Source organism: Lytechinus variegatus, chromosome 1 (assembly GCF_018143015.1).
Source record: "Lytechinus variegatus isolate NC3 chromosome 1, Lvar_3.0, whole genome shotgun sequence".
Classification (NCBI taxonomy): domain Eukaryota; kingdom Metazoa; phylum Echinodermata; class Echinoidea; order Temnopleuroida; family Toxopneustidae; genus Lytechinus; species Lytechinus variegatus.
In genome coordinates this window covers 32,571,600-32,590,388 of record NC_054740.1, presented here as the reverse complement: position 1 = coordinate 32,590,388, position 18,789 = coordinate 32,571,600, and the positions used below count along the sequence as shown (strand labels likewise).

Below are 18,789 nucleotides of genomic sequence, written 5' to 3'. Positions count from 1 at the left end.
TATTCAGTAACTATATATATCAAAAACTCTCCCCATTGTTTGTTGTTTATATATTAAACCTATATAGATTATAAACTTCCCGCTTACAGCAAATAATACAATTGGTATGCAGCATATGTTAGCATCGAAATATTAAAATAGGAGATAGCAGGTCTGTGCATGGTAATTAACTTTGAAAATGTGAATAATGTAAAGTCTCAGCTAAGTAATATATATGAACTGCATCTTGCTTGGTATTTCACTAGCATGTTCTCATTGAGATTTGAACCTAGGATTGGCGGTGTTGGTGCTTAATTAACATTTTACCTTCTGCATTGATTTAAGGGGACTGTTGATGGGGTTTATGGTGTAATCTGATTTCATTAATGGAGTTTTTATGCTAATTATTGTTTCAATAACTTAAGGTATTCTGTTTGTAAATCTTTTTCATCGGGCATTATGGTCCAATGGTGGAGGAAATGGCATATTTTTTTTATTGTTATTATATAATTAAGATAAACTGCCAACATCATCTGGAAAAAGAATATGTACCTACACGCAATGCTACTATATAGCATAAGCTATGCATGTACATTTCCATTATTGATCTTATAGTTTGTGCATGAAACAATAGAATGATATTAGTGAGGAAGTAAGATCATGCCTCATTGCATAAAACCCGGGGGGCACTCAGTATATAATGCATAGTGGGTATGTGTCGCGGAGGGGACCCCCATTTTTACACTCAAATTTCCGTTCCAAGACATAGCATTTTTGTCTTATTGCGAAAAAGAACGAAGAAAGCCACTCCAAGGCATAGCATTTTTCCTCTTATCGAGAAAAAAGAAGAAAGAAATCCGCTCCAAAGCATCGTATATTTTTCGTTACGCCGTTCTGATCGCATTGATCTGCTACACTGAGCAGCAATTTTGGTCAAAGCGGCCGCAGATCACTGTCCAACCATCGCCTCTGCGCGAGCGCACTCACACGCTGGCGATCCGTTCCAAGGACCCCCGTTTTCACAAATATTTGTAGTTCCGAAGCCCGTTCTGAGGACCCTCCTGTTTACAATAAGCCCGCTCCAAGGCCCCCGTTTTTTGTCTCGCCCGCGGCACACCCCTACCACTTTTTTGGTCGAGTGCCCCCCCCCCCCGGGCATAAAACCATTGAGGCATCATTTACTACTATGCCAAATTTGATGAAACTAAATCACTTCTTATTCCTAATTTTAAAGTGATTAAATCCTGAAAGGAAATGTTGTGAGTATAGATATTTTAGGCCAAAATTGAGTGTGGGGTGTAAATTGCAGTCATGTTTTTATTTGTATATTCAACCAAATGGGCAATAGGAACAAGTGTATTTTTCATTTGTTACAATGTTCCAAGGCTGAAATGATATAATGGTCTGAATTCCAAAAAGTGCTTTAAACAAAGGCATTATTCTCACAATTCCATGCTATAAACCTCCTGGTTTAAACCCCAACCTGTGTTTTTGTAAGCATGTGTGCATGCACACTGAATAATGCCCATATTAATGCTGGAGGTGCACACTTGGCCAAAGTATGCTTACCCCCCCCCTTACCCCCCTCCCCCCGTCTTGAGTGTTCATTCAAAGTAGGATGGGGGTATTGTACCCTCTCCAAGTTTAAACTTCTATCATGAATTTGGTTGTTTGAGTCTCTGTACACATAGGTTCATATTAAAGTGAAAGGGGGGAAATACATGGGGCTAAGGGTGAAAAGAGCCCTGGAAATTCAAAAAGAGCCCCAGAAAAATTCCCATTAACTTAAGCAGTACATGTGCATGTAGGTTGTGAAAAGTAGCCAAAGAAAAAAAAAAACTCTTAGCTCTCTGTGTGCTATACAATAAATACAGCATGATTACCCTGGGTTTAGTAATGCAGCGTTTATATCTGCACTCTGCTTTTTAAAGAATACATGATTCTTGCCAACTCCCCATTTACCTCTCCAGGGGCCGTTTCATAAAGCTGTTCTTAAGTTAAGAGCGACTTTAAGAATGACTGGGGATCCTTTCTTACGCGCTAAACCATCGCCATTGAAGTATTACCATGTACTACAAAAGGATCACCAGTCGTTCTTAAAGTCGCTCTTAACTTACAAACAGCTTTATGAAACACCCACCTGGCTTGAGTGCAGCACAATATGAATGAATTTCTTGCTGAAGGAAATGAATGCCAGGAGTAGGATTTGAACCCTGGTGGGTGTTTCATAAAGCTGTTTGTATTGAGTTAAGAGCAACTTTGTATTAAAGGACAAGTCCACCCCAACAAAAACTTGATTTGAATAAAAAGAGAAAAATTCAACAAGCATAACACTGAAAATTTCATCAAAATCGGATGTAAAATAAGAAAGTTATGACATTTTAAAGTTTCGCTTATTTTTAACAAAATAGTTATATGAACGAGCCAGTTACATCCAAATGAGAGAGTCGATGATGTCACTCACTCACTTTTTCTTTTGTTTTTTATTGTTTGAAATATGAAATATTTTGATTTTCTCGTCATTGTAATGTGAAATGAAGTTTCATTCCTCCCTGAACACGTGGAATTCCATTATTTAACATTTTGTGCTTCAGGCAAGGAGGTCCTAATCATCAAATTCATAAAAATTGAAATATTGTATAATTCAAACAATAAAAACAAAAGAAATGTGAGCGAGTGACATCATCGACTGTCTCATTTGGATGTAACTGGCTCGTTCATATAACTATTTTGTTAAAAATAAGCGAAACTTTGAAATGTCATAACTTTCTTAGTTTACATCCAATTTTGATGAAATCTTCAGCACTGTGCTTGTCTAATTTTTCTATATTGATTCAAATCAACATTTTTCTGAGGTGGACTTGACCTTTAAGAAGGACTGGTGAACCTTTCTTAAGCTCTAAATAATCATCAATGAACATTTAATGGTCAATATCATTTACCACAAGAAAGGATCACCAATCATTCTTAAAGTCACTCTTTATACAATCAGCTTTATGAAACAGCCTCTTGAACCCTGTCTTTCAAGAGATGAGATTTGGAACCACTTCATCATTTTTCTTCCTGGTTGAATGATAGGGAAACATTTCTTTATTACATGAGTTGTTTTTGATCAACCATACAGCAAGGATATGAAAGATGATTTTTATTCCATTGATTTTTCTGTGCATTACCTCTCCAGGGTATAGGGTTTTCAGAATTTACACTTCATCTTAGCTTGGGAATAGTATTCTGTATGATCGTAGGGTACGGAGCCCTAAGACTACTGTATAGGCGCATCAATCTGCATTCCCTGGAACCACCTGCTATTAGAGGTAATTATGAGCATGCCATGAAGCAATATGAAAATCACTTTCACTGACAACTCAAGCTTTTGCACCCTGGTGTGCCGAGAGCAAATTACTCTCAAATTGCATCATAAAATGCCCCCCATATCTATTTTTTGTAATCTTCTACAAATCAGTTTAAGAGGTTTGTTATTATTATTATTATTATTTATTCGGCCTTATTGCCTCTATTTTTCTTCTGTATATATTGAGATGAAACTAATATCACCTTATTCATCATTTAATGAGACCATAGTTTTATTTTTTAGTTTTATTGTTTTCATATATTATGCATATTGATTGTCAAATTCTGTTGAAGTCTGTAAATAAACTAAAATGATGAAAAAAGAAATAGCATGTATATAGCATAATGATCATCATCATCATTACAATGTTCATCATGACTGCCATCGATATCATCGTCATCAATAACATTATGTTTTGTCATTACCATCATCACCATCATTGTCTCAAGTGTCAACAATTTCATCATCATCATCAGCAGCATCATCATCTTTATCATCATCGTTTCCAATACCATCATCAAAATCATAATGTTTATCACTATTGTCACCATCATCAATGTTATGATCATCCTCACCGTCACAATCACGATCGTCATTGTCATCATTTGCTTTCTTTCCGCCACAGAATTAAAACATGAGATTGAGGTATGGCGCCAGGCAGCAGTCCGGATCATGGTAGCTTCAAAGGAGGAGAATACTGTCAAAGCTTTACTTCTCCAGAAGGTCTCTCAACTTGAGACACAACTCAGAAACCAAATTTATGAACAAAGGTGAGACAGGATCATATTGATTAATGGGACTATACTGGGATTATTTTCTTCAATATTTTATTATATAGAATACTCTTGATATAATAATGTATAACTATAATACAGTGCGTCCCAGAAAAAACTAAACCGAGATTTATCGATGAATATCATAACTTAAAGGAGAATGAAACCATTGGAACAAGATAGCTTTTGTGAAAACAGAAAAATCGAAGAAACAGATCAACGAAAGTTTGAGAAAAATCGGACAAATAATGAGAAAGTTATGAGCATTTGAATATTGCGATCACTAGTGCTATGGAGATAGCAAATTGGCAATGCGACAGAGATGTGTGATGTCACTTGTGAACAACTCTCCCCATTACTTAAGTATGTATTTCACTAGAATTGCCTCTTTTATCACATCTATCCATAAATCATGTGTTCTGTCTACATGAGGGCATGTAATACATAGTTTTTAAGAATACATCATGGATAAAGAGTTTGTTTCATCATAAGAAAAAGCAAAAAGAGACATTTTGAGGGTATTTTACAGTCCACCAAAGGGAAAGTTGTTCATCAGTGACATCACACATCCATGTCGCATTGCCAATGTGAGGATCTCCATAGCATTAGTGATTGCAATATTCAAATGCTCATAACTTTCTCACTATTTGTCCGATTTTTCTCAAACTTTCTTTATTCTTATTCTTTGATATTTCTGTTTCTACACAAGCCTATTTGTTCCAAAGGTTTCATTCCCCTTTAATCACAAATACAATAGACAAATGTCCTATTATTGTAAGCTTAGAATCTCCTCTTTCATCTGAAATTACTTAGATTATTCCTCATTCATGCATGACTGAGCAAAAACAATAAAGGATACCAAAAACTCATTTGGCGGGGGGTATCTGAATTTCTAAAAGAAAATCACATTCCTAAAAAGTTCAATATCTGCTCTTTTATTTGATACCTTAATCACAGCAAATGGTCAAGAAGTAAAAAAGTTCTGTTCCCTCGAAACAATGCTTGTATTTCCATAATTTCATTTGAAAAACGTGTTTTCACCGGTTTCCCACAGAGGCTTAATGCATGGCTGATCATAAACAACGCGGCCTGTAAAACCTCTTCATTTTATGAAATTATTGAAATTCCAGCTTTATTTCAAATAAGCAGAACTTTGTTATTTCTTGACCATTTACTGTAATTGAGGTATCAAATTAAAGAGAAGATATTGAATCTTTTTAAAATGTGGTTTTCTTTTTGAAACCCAGATACAGCCCGCCAAGTGACTTTTTGGTATCCCCTCTTCAAATTGTTTTCGCTCATTCATGCGTGAATGAGAAATGTTATAAGTAATTTCACATGAAGGAGGAGATTCTAAGCTTTAAAATGGTAGGTCACTTGTCTGTTATATATGTGATTAAGTTATGATAAATCATCGATAAATCTTGGTTTCGTTTTTTCTGGGACGCACTGTATAATTGTTGCTCTTCATATTTATTTGACATTTTACGATGATGATGGTGGAGGGGGTGGTGGTGTTGGTGGTGATTATGATGATGATGATGGTGATGGTGACGGTGGTGATGATGATGATGATGATGGTGATTATGATGATGGTGATTATGATGATGATTATAATGATGATGATGGTTATTGTCATGATATTGAATATATTAACAATGATTGAAATCATGTCAATAACTTCTTTTATATCACTTTACAGACATATAGCCAATGAAAATCTCAACTGGAAGGAAAAGCTGATAGAATTAGAACAAAGGGTAAATATTAAGCCTGAGTCGAATCGATTTTAAAATCGGTGTTCGATCGATGTCATCGAACACCGGTGCAGATTTTGCAAAATTGGTGCATCGAAAAAAAGGATAAAAAATACGTCGGCCAGCCGATTCGTTTGGTTTACACAATCAATCATCAAAATATCAGTAATGTCCAACTTTACTACTACTTACTTGATTTCTATTGCCCCCAAAATGAAACCGATAGAGTAATTATGATGCTATTCACCATTAATTTGAAGTTTATTTCGATCATAGTTCGAGTCTTACTCGTCTGCTCGTGCCGAGATAATTTATGCACGATGAATTCATGAATGGAAGTCATGGCCATCGATCGTGCATGCGCAGTACTGTTCTTTAATCAAACCAGAAAATGGCCGGAAATTGACGCGATCAACGTAAAATAAATCTTGCTTTCATGAACAATATTAATATCATGACCATAGAACATTATTTAATCGTAATATTTAACAATAATTTGCATATGATAATCATTAATATGAATTTAGAGCTTGATGTGAAACGTTTGTATTTCGTTTCAATTTTCAATGGCGGACATCTCATGACGATCGACTTGACTTCGAGCTAGTGCACTTGTCTAAAAAAATAATCATCACATCAGGATTGATTCTCGAACATTGTCTACATGCAAAAACTCTGTTCAAGTTCGTAATATCACCATATAATAACATTTTACATGGCAAAACAGAGAAAATTGCGTTTGATTTTTTTCCCCATCAATTTGAAGCTAGTTTGTGCCCAACTTTGGGCTCTGATTTCATGAATGGGAAAATATGTCATACGTCATCGAACACGCATGCGCATTGTGCTTATTTTCTCGGAGCTTGGAGGAGACGTCCAGAGATGGAATAACAATAGAAATAATCCGGCCAGTATTAATTCTTCCATATGAACATAACATACTTTGCTGACATCGTCAATATTCTTAGTATGACCATAAAATCTTGTTAAATCGTAATAATTTAGATGAATTTAGGGCTCGATTCGAAACATTCGTATTTATTTTGATCGCATGCTCAATTGCGTCTAAAAAACTGGATTGTCATTATCAGGATTAATTCTCGAACATCGTCATAACTCATATTCCACAATCTTTCCTCACAATCGTTATATCAGCAATGAATAGCAATTCAAATGACCATCCAGAGAAAATTACGTATTTATTCCCATAAATTTTGGATCCAACTACACAATCTCAGGCAAGTTATAGCGCTCTCCGTTGATTGCACTTGTTTGCTGGCGCTGACGTCAAGCACGCCTGTCGTTTCGGCAGAGTGAGTGTACGGAGCTGCGGACGGGGCTGGTGAATGGACTGCGAATGCTAGTTGACCGAAAATCATTCGGATCGACTCTGCGTGATTCATGTCTTTATTATTGTTTCATTTTAAACTTATATGTTGTCATCTGCAAATATCATTGTTGAAGATATTTTGGGAAGAATTCTGCTTTGGTCCCCGGCTTTTTTTGTGTGTTTTGTGATCATGGAAAATACAAACGAACTTTGCTGTCATCTGCTTGTGCAACGCTCATCCGGCCAACGCCAGCGCATACCGTCAGTGCGTAGTGCATATATGCAAAGCGCATCGCATCGACGCAAAAACAAGACTAAATTTTCCCCGCCTTCAATATTCGATGTTCGATCGAATTAGAGCTGTCGAACACCGGTTTTCAAAATAATCGATATGACTTAGGATTAGTAAATATCATATCAAATTTGTGCATACATGTACCTCTAATTTAGTACAAGCCAATCATGGTAATGGAATAATGATTATTCCCTTCAAAGTGATCATCAGTTTCAACCTACCTAAGTGCTCAGAACACATTACCAATGAAATCACCTGATTTTTAATAGTCATGAGTATTTCATACTTTACCATGCACTTTTTCTACTCCACGTGGAGCATTCCCTAAAGTCATCTTCAGACATACTGTCAAACCTGTTTTAACAACCACCTCCCTGTAGCAATCACCTGCTTATAGTGTCAGCTAAAACTGAATTCAACGGATGCATATTATTTGTATGGAACCTGTCTATAGCAATCACCTGCCTAGAAAGGTATTACACTTTGTGTTTCCTCTTAATGGTTATTATAGACAGGTTTCACTTTATACGTTTGATCCTCTTGATTAACCTTTCCTTTATACAAAAGAACTATTACTAGGTAGAGTGTGTGCTTTAGAAAACAACACCATTATAAATTATTCTTATCATACTTGACATGTAAAGATTGGGAGATATGTGTCCTTTGTTCTGCTAGTGATCATTTCATTCTCTGTTCTGCGTTAGACTAGTTTTTAGCTTTGTGCTCAGAAAGGCCCACAACTCTTTTCAGGGCCGTCACCAGCTTTTTTCTAGGGGGGGTGCTTTTTATGAAAAAAAACACAAAAACAAAAAAAACAACGTATTAACTCAATTTCATGCAGTTATATAGCCCGCCGGCCAGATCTTTTTCAAAAGAGCCCTCAAGTATCCCTACCCCCCCTCCGGTTGTTGTTTTTTTTTTTTATTTATCTATTTTTTTTTGGTTCTGAAGGGGGGTGCGTTCGCACCCCCCCCTGGCGACGGCCCTGCTTTTAAGCTAATGAAATATCTCAAATTGACGATGGTTTCCTCAGGTAGCATTTCATGAAGTGATTTGTGATGGTTTTTTTTTTTACCGGGGCACAGTTCAAAAAATGACAAATAAACACTTAGTTTCAGTTTTTACCATCCACATACCTTTTTATTGCATTATGGTGTCTTTATATTTTCCCTTTTCAGTTGAATGCAAACTGCCATATAGTGCTAATACCATTGATATGTACAATTAATTAACCTTATTGTATATTTTCTTTGAATTTTTGTATCTGCAGTATCGCATCACAGATAGTGTTTTGTTGGCCAAATGCAGCTTCATATTGATAGTCACAATACTCTTATTCTTCATCCACTCAGCAGTAGATACTATTTACTTAGATCTAGGTAAGTTTGATTACCCCATTATATGTTAATGTTCAAACTATTTTGTCTCAAAATTCACAAAGAAATTTTAATCGATGTCTTGTTTAAATCTCTCTACCATACTCAAATATAATAATAATATAAGATTTGTATAGCGCACGTCAACCTTGCTAGGTGCTCAAGGCGCTTCTATATTACCCCGGCTAAGCTAGTCTACCGATTCTGGTGTGCACAGCTTTTTGAGGAATTACTTCCTGCCGGTACCCATTTCCCTCACCTGGGTCGAGTGCAGCCCAGTGTTGATAAATTTCTTGCTGAAGGAAAACATGCCATGGCTAGGATTTGAACTGACGACCCTCTGTTTGAAAGGCAAGAGTCAGAACCACTAGACCACGATGCACTCACACAATATGAACCATCTATAAGTGAGATTCCTTTAGTTTGATTTTTGTAACGAAATGAGAAGATATTGAAATTAGAATTTGAATATTATATTAATTCATATCAATACTGTTATTACTGATACCCTTTGTGATCACAATCATTACTATAAATGCATGTATTATTCTAAAGTGAAGCAACTCTTATTTGATAAAAATAAAACACTATTTTTTTTAAATTCTAGGTTGGATTGCTGTCATTGGAGCTGTAGCACTCCTTGTTTTAGCAGATGTGCATGATATTGAGAATGTAATGCACCGTGTGGAATGGGCTACATTGCTCTTTTTTGCAGCTCTCTTTGTTCTCATGGAGGTGGGTCTTAGAACTAAACCTTTCAAGACAATTATACCACTTATACCTTGGGTCACATTTGCTCTAAGGCGGCCGTACGGAGAGTCGAAAACAGCTGTTTTAACATTTTTTGTACCAACTACATATAGGTGGTTTGAATTAAAATTAATAGTACGGCTATTTTCGACGCGCCGTACGGCCGCCGTAGAGCAAATGTGACCAAGGTATTACTGTCAAAAACTGATTTGTTAATACCCAAAGTAATTTGCAAGTTTAGTTTTTCTTGATGATAAAATGTGAATCGAAGTTGCATCAATTGATGAATGTGCATGCTTTGATCATGTAAATGTATTGGTTGGAATGGGTTATGAAACTCTTTTACTCCTTCTTTGGCAGCATTTTTTTTTTCAAATTCGGATTGGTGCTAACACACAATGTAATTTTAAGGATGGGAAAGATATAAAAGTATAGTCGAGGAGAGAAAGGAAGCGAAAATTATTTTTTTAACGAGGGGGATTGAACTTCAGAAAGGGGTATCTAGAGTCCTGTAAGACAGAGCTTAGTGACTGGTTAGACCATGTTATGATTGATCGTGCATTGTGGTCAATGCAATTAATTCTATTTGTATGATCAATTACTAATCTCAGTGATATTGGAGACTGGGCACCATAATTCTCATATTTGAAATTAATTGCAAATTGTACATGATTCTGATTAGTTGGTAGCGAATATCTTGAACTATATGCACATGCTATATTGATTGTTGCAGTTTTGTGATTGATTCCAAGTATCTCTGTTTTATGAAGCCCAGAGAAGAAGATGATTTACTTATTTTAGCTTACCATAATGATAATAGGAATATTTATATCGCTATCTATCTAGAAATATTCTATTCCGAGGTGCACAAGAAAAGAAAGAATGAGAAAGTTTGGATGAGTGTCAAAGTGCCAATAATTAATACTGTCAGAAAAGATAAGACTTCAGTTTAGATTTGAAGGTCTCCAGTGATGGTAAATTTCTTAAATTCAACGGCAAATTATTCCAGAGAGAAGGTGCTGAAGCAAGAAAGCTCACGCACCATATGCTACATGTGCCATGCATCTTGTGGGAATGGCTACGTCCGGCATTTCTAATGGCTTGGTTAAGGCCCTGTCACATCATTCCATGTAAGCCTTGAACATGCTCATAACTCACCCGCAAGACAGTATTGAGTATGTGCAAAACTTTTCTGTATGCAAATTAGACTTGTGTGCGTTTCTGAGGGCAACTGCGTATGAGATGCATGCGAGATACATGTACTCTCAATTCGGGTGACCTGCGTGCGGCCTGCGGGTAGCAAAGATAGCCACCCGCAAGTCACACGCAAGGCTTGCACGGAACTCTTTGTTTAGCAGTTCTCTAAGTTCAGATAGATACTTGTCATTATTGGGATGAGTTCATCGTTATGTTTTATTTTGATATTTTCAGGGTTTAACAGAACTTGGCCTAATTGAGTATATTGGAAACTTTGTGGCTGGTATTATTGAGGTAGGTGTCCTGCTTTTCAAATATTGAAGCTCATTCATGTCTTTGTCTTGTTTTCTTTTTAAAATATCTGCTGCATACAGTCGTCCTCAAAATTATTCATACCCTTGTTGATATGTGATTTTTCATGTTTGTGATGAAATGTATGCATTTTTTCAAGTTTCTCTATGATTTATGTGTGACCTACTAGTGAAAGAATAACAATGCACAATTCAAGAAATTTCTCTTTTCAGGGGTATTTTATTCATAGATTTTCAAACAATGTCATGTTCAAAATTATTCATACCCTAGGTTTTCTGAGTCCAATGTCTTTCATTAATAGTCAATAGCATAGCCTTTGTTCTTTACGACTGCTTCTAGACGATTCCTGTAAGTGTCCACAAGCTTCCTGCACGTCTCCTGCGGGATGTTGGCCCATTCTTCCTTGGCGTAGGCCTCAAGCTGGGTCAGGTTAGTCGGGTTCCTAGCCATCACTCTGACTTTCAGGTCTCGCCACAAGTTCTCGATCGGATTCAGGTCAGGACTCTGACTTGCCCATTCTAGGACGTTGACATCATGGTCCTTGAACCATTTCTTCACCAGCTTGGCAGTATGCTTTGGGTCATTGTCTTGTTGGTACTTCCAGTTAGGGCCAAGCTGGAGTTTTTTGACAGATTCCTTCAAGTTCTCATCAAGGATCTGGATGTAATCCTCCTTTTTCATGATTCCTTTGACTCTAACGAGGTTCCCTGTGCCACTGGAAGAGAAACATCCCCATAGCATTATGTGCCCACCACCATTGATGGTTGGCACAGTGTTCTTTGGATTGTATGCTTGCCCTTTCTTCCTCCAGACGTATTCAACATCCATATGGCCAAATAACTCCAACTTCGTCTCATCAGACCACAGGATGGTTGACCAAAAGCTTGGATTTTGCTTCAGATGAATTCTAGCAAAGGCCAGTCGATCCTTCAAGTGTTTCTTCCTAAGCAACGGTGTCTTCCGAGGCCTGCGTCCATGGAGACCTCATTTGTGCAAGACTCGCTCGATGGTGGACCGGGACACCTTCGTCCCTGACCGGTCAAGCGTTTCAAGTAGGGCCTTGGTTGTGGTCCGGGGGTTGTTGTTGACCTCTCTGCAGATTTTCCTGGCAAGTTTAGGGGACACCTTGCACTTCCTGCCACGCCCACTAAGGTTCTTCACAGTGTTGTACCTCTTGTGCTTCTTGATTACGCTCTGGACTGTTGCCACAGGGACGTCATACTGCTTGGAAATGGCCTTGTAACCTTTTCCCTCAATGTGGGCATTCACAAGACGTTGCTGTAGGTCCTCACTGAGCTCCTTCTTCTTGGCCATGATTATCAGAGACTGAGAATAAACAGAATGCTTTCCTCTATTTATACCCTTTTAGAAAGATGCTATTTTCTATCATTGTTTAATGGCTTTTTTAACAAAGAGGGTATTTAATTCATTGGAACATCTTGAAATAACTATAGAACAAAGAATAACACATTCCCAGACAGTGAAAATAATGCGCATTGTCATAAAAGGACATTTTTGCTGAGGTATTGGCAAGGGTATGAATAATTCTGAACAAGTGCAAAAAATAAGATTCGACCCTATCTATTATTATGCTAATGAAGACTTGCCAGCTCATATGTCAAATCATGCATAGCAACAAGCAGACAAAGGATACAAAGAAAGTTACATCATAATAGCTTTTACAAGTAAAGAATCTACCAAAGAATGTTTTTCCACAAGGGGTATGAATAATTTTGAGGACAACTGTACATGGCAAACTCGACAAGAAGGGATTCCATTGTTTCTGTGTATTTCTGGTATGTTTGTCAATAGAAGGATCTCATGCCATTTATTCCTATGTCATACTGATAATGATATGCCTATTATCTAGTTTTAAAGTTTGCTTGAGGTGATGAATATTTTGGGACGTTTGAATGTATATAATGCAGTTGACACCTGTTAAGTGATAATATCTTCTCTTTTCCCCTTTCAAATCTAGGATGTTCCTCCTAATGCCAGACTAGCTGTTGCTCTTATTCTTATACTCTGGGTATCAGCCCTAGCGTCATCTTTCATTGATAATATACCATTTACAACAGCAATGGTAAGTAGATATGTCAACTCGAGTCAAGCATCAGCAAAAGAATGATGAGTCAGTAGCATGCATAAACGCAAGCCTCTATTCTTGGAGTAAGAAAGGAAGTGAAGAAGAAAGAAAGAGAGAATGATAGAGAGAAAGTCAGAATAATAGATTAGATTTAGAAAAATAAAGACGGGCAAATAAATATACACAACAAAAAAAGTAAGTCCCCCCTTGAACAAACATCAATAATTTCCGAACCAATGCGAGTTTCTGATATATTTTTACATGAGCGTGTAAGTAATTTTATAAACTACCCTCTGAGTAAATGTTATGGACGTATTTTATGTCATGCTTCAGTGAGCACCATCAGAAGGCAAAAATGTCACTTTTCAAAAGTCACAAGCCAAATATCATGACTTTGATTCCATTTTATTGGAACTGATTACACAATTTCATCATGAAAAATAGAAGGTTTCTAAAAGGTACTTTCTAAAAGATGATACAACTTTTTGGGCTAAATTTCATGGTTGAATAAACACAAGTCCAAATTTGCTATAATTGGATTTTTTACATATTTTTATCAATAAAAATGATAGAATATGGTGACAGTTATTTTTGGGAAGAGTATTTTCAACAATATTCATCGTTTAATGGTTCAATTAACATTTATTGAAAACAAAAAATACAATATTCAATTATCATAGGCAAGTATTGTTTCATTTGGGTAATTGAAACTGATCTTTTAACATCTTTTTTGTTATGTTCATGACCAATTAACATGCTTCAATGATTCAAAGGCATTTAAGTAAACATTCACGCTTGAATGAACATGTGGAATGTGATTAGCTCTTTTTTTACGTTAGTGTAAAAAATGCAATTTGTGACTATGGATATCTGTCACAAACCTTGCATGGTTCATTTGATTTGGTTTTTATGAAAATCCTGATGTTTAATGTATCAGTGAGCACACAATATTTGAAAATATTGCAAATGAGAAGAAAGTTCAAGGCCACACTCTGTGCCATTTCGAATTGTTATTTTGGTGTGCGCGCCTTTTGGATAGTGTTACTCTGAAGCCATGTGCGAAGTTTCATGAAATAACTATTGGTAGAAGTAACAAAAACCATCCATGAAACAAACCCTCATTTCATATGTGTTAAAATGTTGACTTCCTCTCTCATAGACTTGTGTACATTATGGGTGCATATGTTTAAGAATAAGTAACCCCTTATTCAATATTGTGGAACTTTTTTTCAAGGCGGTCTTTAGCAATGTCATTTGGAAGTAATGTTTATCAACATATGGGCAGAATTCTGTGCAAAAATTAAATCGATTTGTCTAGTTATGGATGAGTGAGCACGCATCAAAGTGGGAAAATGGGTATTTTCAATGTCACAGACTCATTTTAAAGGGTAATAAGGTGAATATTGGGGGCAAATTCGGTTTCAAATGTTACTATAATTGCTGTTGTTTTTTTCATCCATCATTTCTATCACCACACACTTTCCGAACTTTTAACATTTCCATGGTTGAGCGAGCACATTCGAAAACTTAGAATGAATACTCTTTATACTACGTAAATGTATTCTTTTCCTAACAATTTCCCATGATCAGTTTTATTTATAGACAAAAGAGTGGTGGATCCAAAATTCAAAAATGGGGGAGGGGCCTATAATCGGGGGAGCCACCGACATTTTCAAATTTTAATATGACCTAACAAGTTGTAGAGGATACTACCAGAAACCCCTGTGATGATACGTCACAAGACAGGGGCCGCGGAACGGTTTACAAAATGTGGGGGAGGGGCTGAGCCAAAAGTGGGGGGGCCGACCAAAAAATCATCACAACCGTATGGTCATTTTTACATTTTTGTACATGCTTTTGGAAAAAAATGGGGGCCCACAGCCCCCCACCCCCGCTTCCGCAGCCCCTGCAATATTGTGCTCACTCAACCATGAACATATGATATCAAAATTGTGTGTGGAGTGGCTAAATGATGGATAGTAAAACAGCATTAACACCATAAAATTTACCTAAAAACAACTTTTGCCCAACTTTGTATTTGCACAATCTGAAAAACAACTCTTGTGACTTTCAAAAATGGCCACTTTTAATTCAATCTTTAATTACTCATGCATGACTCAACCGATCAATCTCATTTTTCCCCAGGAGTTGCTCAATGTAGAAAATCACCTACGAAATATCATATCACAAAATGATTCCGTTCAAGAGTTACAGCAATTTGATTTAGGGGGGACTTACTTTTTTTGTTGTGTATAGATGGAATGGAAAGATCAAATAGTTCAACAAAAAGGCAATTATGGAAAGAGAGAGAGAGAGGAGGAGACCAGATCATGAGAGAGATTAAAAGGGGAAATTAAATCAATGAGGTTGATCACATGTGTCCCCAAGCACGGATCCAGGGGGGGCAGATGCCCCCCTTTTGAGAAGCAAAATTACAATTTAAAATGTAAAAAAGACCCTTTTTTTAAAATATTCTTAATTTGTTTTTGTTATGTTTTATTTTGCTTGTCAAAATTTTCCTCCGAAAAATCCCCCCCCCTTTTGGAAAATCCTGGATCCGCCCCTGTGTGTCCCTTTGGAACAGTTGTTTAGACTGTGTGAATGTACCTGGCATTTGCTATTATATCAAAACAAAATCATTTTGTTTATTTTATCAAATAATCATATGCATTCTCCTCGCTAAATTATTGTCAACTCAAAATCATTGTCAGCCTTCATACATAGGGTCATCAGTACAAATCCCTTTTCATGCACTCTCAAACAAAATATGTGTATGATTTACTTCGCACATGTTATGAATAAATGCTATGTACCAAATTTTGTATGTACATCAGATCCCTATTATACTAGATCTTGCTGAGCGTGAGGAGTTAGAGCTCCCTCTGCAGCCATTGGTTTGGGCGTTGGCCTTTGGGGCGTGTCTTGGAGGCAATGGAACACTCATCGGTGCCTCGGCCAACGTGGTGTGTGCTGGGATAGCTGATCAACATGGATATGGCTTTACTTTCTTTGACTTCTTCAAGTGAGTAATATCACTTATTATTATTATTTGGTAAATTATCAACAAACATGAATAGATTCAGGCAACGGGATAAGGAAAGTCACATGGATGCCGAAAAAGGGGAAAAAGATAACTATAACCTGAAAGTCGATGTTTCCAATCAATTCGACTTTACATAAACTACATAATAGTGAATTATACAACATACTTCAATAGCCACAGATCACCGCAATGGAGCTGTACATACCAGTGCGAGTATGTGTACCCGAGATTGACGATAATTGGAAAGGGTATGCATATCCATTCATTTCAGAAAATTGATTATCTTGATGACAATATAGCATTAGAAGTAACCTACACCATTTGCTGTCAATGTTCCTGATTAGATAAACTTCATTTATTGGATATTGCAGTTTATGACGATGAAGTGAAAAGCAAGATCGAAATATAGTATAGGCCTACAAAATAATATTACACATCACCAAGGGTTTTAGCAATACCCGGTAATTAATTAATTAATTGGACCAGCTCTAACACATTTTGGATTGTTTTGAATGTACCTGGTGTGGGTAAATATTTTTATTCCCAAACAATTGATTTGTATTACATGTTTGATATAATAATGATGTGGGACCTTTTTATTTGATGAACCATCACCATCTTAAAGCCATGACTGGTCAGAACATTTATTCATTAATACCAGTCATGAGCGCATTTACCTGTTAGCTAATGTGAATGACTGGTCATATGAATTTGGCCAATCATTTTATGAGGATCAATATCGCAATTTTATAAAATGTAATAAAAAGTTTTCATAAAACATATTTTTGGTGATTTATTAATGTCTAAAAATCCTATGAATGTTGCAGATTTAAAGAAGGTGAAAAACTTAATACCTCAAGTTCAAAATTATCCGTCTGGCCATTTTCAGGATATGCTGAGTATGCCAGTCGATCCACACAATTTTTAGAAACATACTTAAATCACAGTGTCACATTATATTTTTCCCATTCCAAAGTATGTGTCTCAAAACCATGATGATTTCTGGAAATGCTAAAAAGTGCATATACAAAATACACCTACATGTTTGATTTTAGATTTAATTATACTTTTGGAATCATACATTGATTGTAATCATATTTTTATTCATCTGTTAGTTGTAATTATTCTAATATTTAAATGCAATTAAGACATACAAAGATATCCTATGATGAATTTGAAATGACCCTTTGCCCCATTTCTCCCTTCACTAGGGTTGGATTTCCCATGATGCTTTGCACCACCTTTGTTGCAATGATCTACCTGTTGATTTGCCACGTGGCATTTGAGTGGCACTAGTCTTCCTTCAAGACCCAGCTGGATTGTTCTTCAAACTAAGCATGTTCAGTGGAACCTGTGTTACGACAGTTCAACTGAGAGACAAGGAATGGTGTTTACTAGTATATGATTGATGGTTTTTAGAGTTTTATTTAACAATATCTTGTACAGGAAAGAGGAAAACATTTTTATCTTATTTTATATAAGAGATAATTTGTTGCTTAGACTAGTTATACCCTATGATAAGAACCAACTCTTTTTACATCCTTCCAGAGGGACTTGTTAATAGTAACACCAATCCCACAATGTCCCAACAAATCATTTTTTTTCGACTGGAATATAATATATTGCATCTCATATCTCGTGTGTTTGATCGTATATTGTACTCTTTTTCCTGTATCTTGGATGTTTTAGCATTCAGACACTGAACATTGTTCTGAAGTTGTTCTCTGGTCTAAAGTTGTCAGATAGCCAATGAATGTTGATGGATAGCCATGTTGTAACACAAATCATCTAACCGGTAAATAAGGCTTGAATTTCAATAATTTCATAAAATGAAGAGGTTCTCCAGGCTGGCGTTCAAACTCACTCGACACTCCGTTTTGTTGACGATCAGCCATGCATTAAACCTTTTGTTCACCATGCGATAGCTTCTGTGGGAAACCGGTGAAAACACGTTTATCTCATGAAATTATGGAAATACAAGCCTTATTTCAAATGACCAGAACTTTTTTATTTCTCAACCATTTTCTGTAATTGAGGTACCAAATTAAAGAGCAGATATTGAACTTTTCAGAAATATGGTTTTCTTTTTGAAACCCAGATACCCCCCGCCAAATGAATTTTTGGTATCCTTTTTTCAAATTGTTTTTACTCACTCATGCGTGAATAAGAAATAACCCAGGTAATATCAGATGAAAGAGGAGATTCTAAGCTTTAAATTGGTAGGTCATTTGTCTCTTCTATTTATGATTAAGTTATGATAAATGATCGCTAAATCTCGGTTTCGTTTTTTCTGGGACTCACTGTATATCAACCCCATGTCAACTTCCATCACTCTGATTTATCATCATTATTCTTTTTAAACCAATAATAACATTCCAATCACATGCATAGCTTTCACATGTTGAAATCCACTCATGTATAAAACACTTTAAATTATTGGTGGAAAATGTGCTAGTGGGAGAAAACAAGTAGAGAGATTCTTCAAAAAATTCAACGTCAGTTTATATCACTGCCAAGGCTGAGATAGGGGTGGCCAGAA

The 18,789-nt window shown here is 36.3% G+C and overlaps 1 protein-coding gene across 3 annotated transcripts in view; it reads left to right on the top strand.

Moving 5' to 3' along the window:
• The window catches only part of LOC121411624 (P protein-like), a 53,188-nt gene extending 35,129 nt beyond the window's left edge, over positions 1-18,059 (top strand). For all 3 annotated transcript variants that reach the window (XM_041604442.1, XM_041604450.1, XM_041604437.1), the window contains 9 exons: positions 3,161-3,293; positions 3,957-4,101; positions 5,807-5,864; positions 8,757-8,865; positions 9,470-9,597; positions 11,044-11,103; positions 13,100-13,204; positions 16,042-16,229; positions 17,462-18,059. In XM_041604442.1, the coding sequence (XP_041460376.1) occupies positions 3,161-3,293; positions 3,957-4,101; positions 5,807-5,864; positions 8,757-8,865; positions 9,470-9,597; positions 11,044-11,103; positions 13,100-13,204; positions 16,042-16,229; positions 17,462-17,546 (1,011 nt within the window). In that variant the 3' untranslated portion in view covers positions 17,547-18,059. The remainder of the gene's footprint in view (positions 1-3,160; positions 3,294-3,956; positions 4,102-5,806; positions 5,865-8,756; positions 8,866-9,469; positions 9,598-11,043; positions 11,104-13,099; positions 13,205-16,041; positions 16,230-17,461) is intronic.
• The last annotated feature ends 730 nt before the right edge of the window (positions 18,060-18,789 follow it).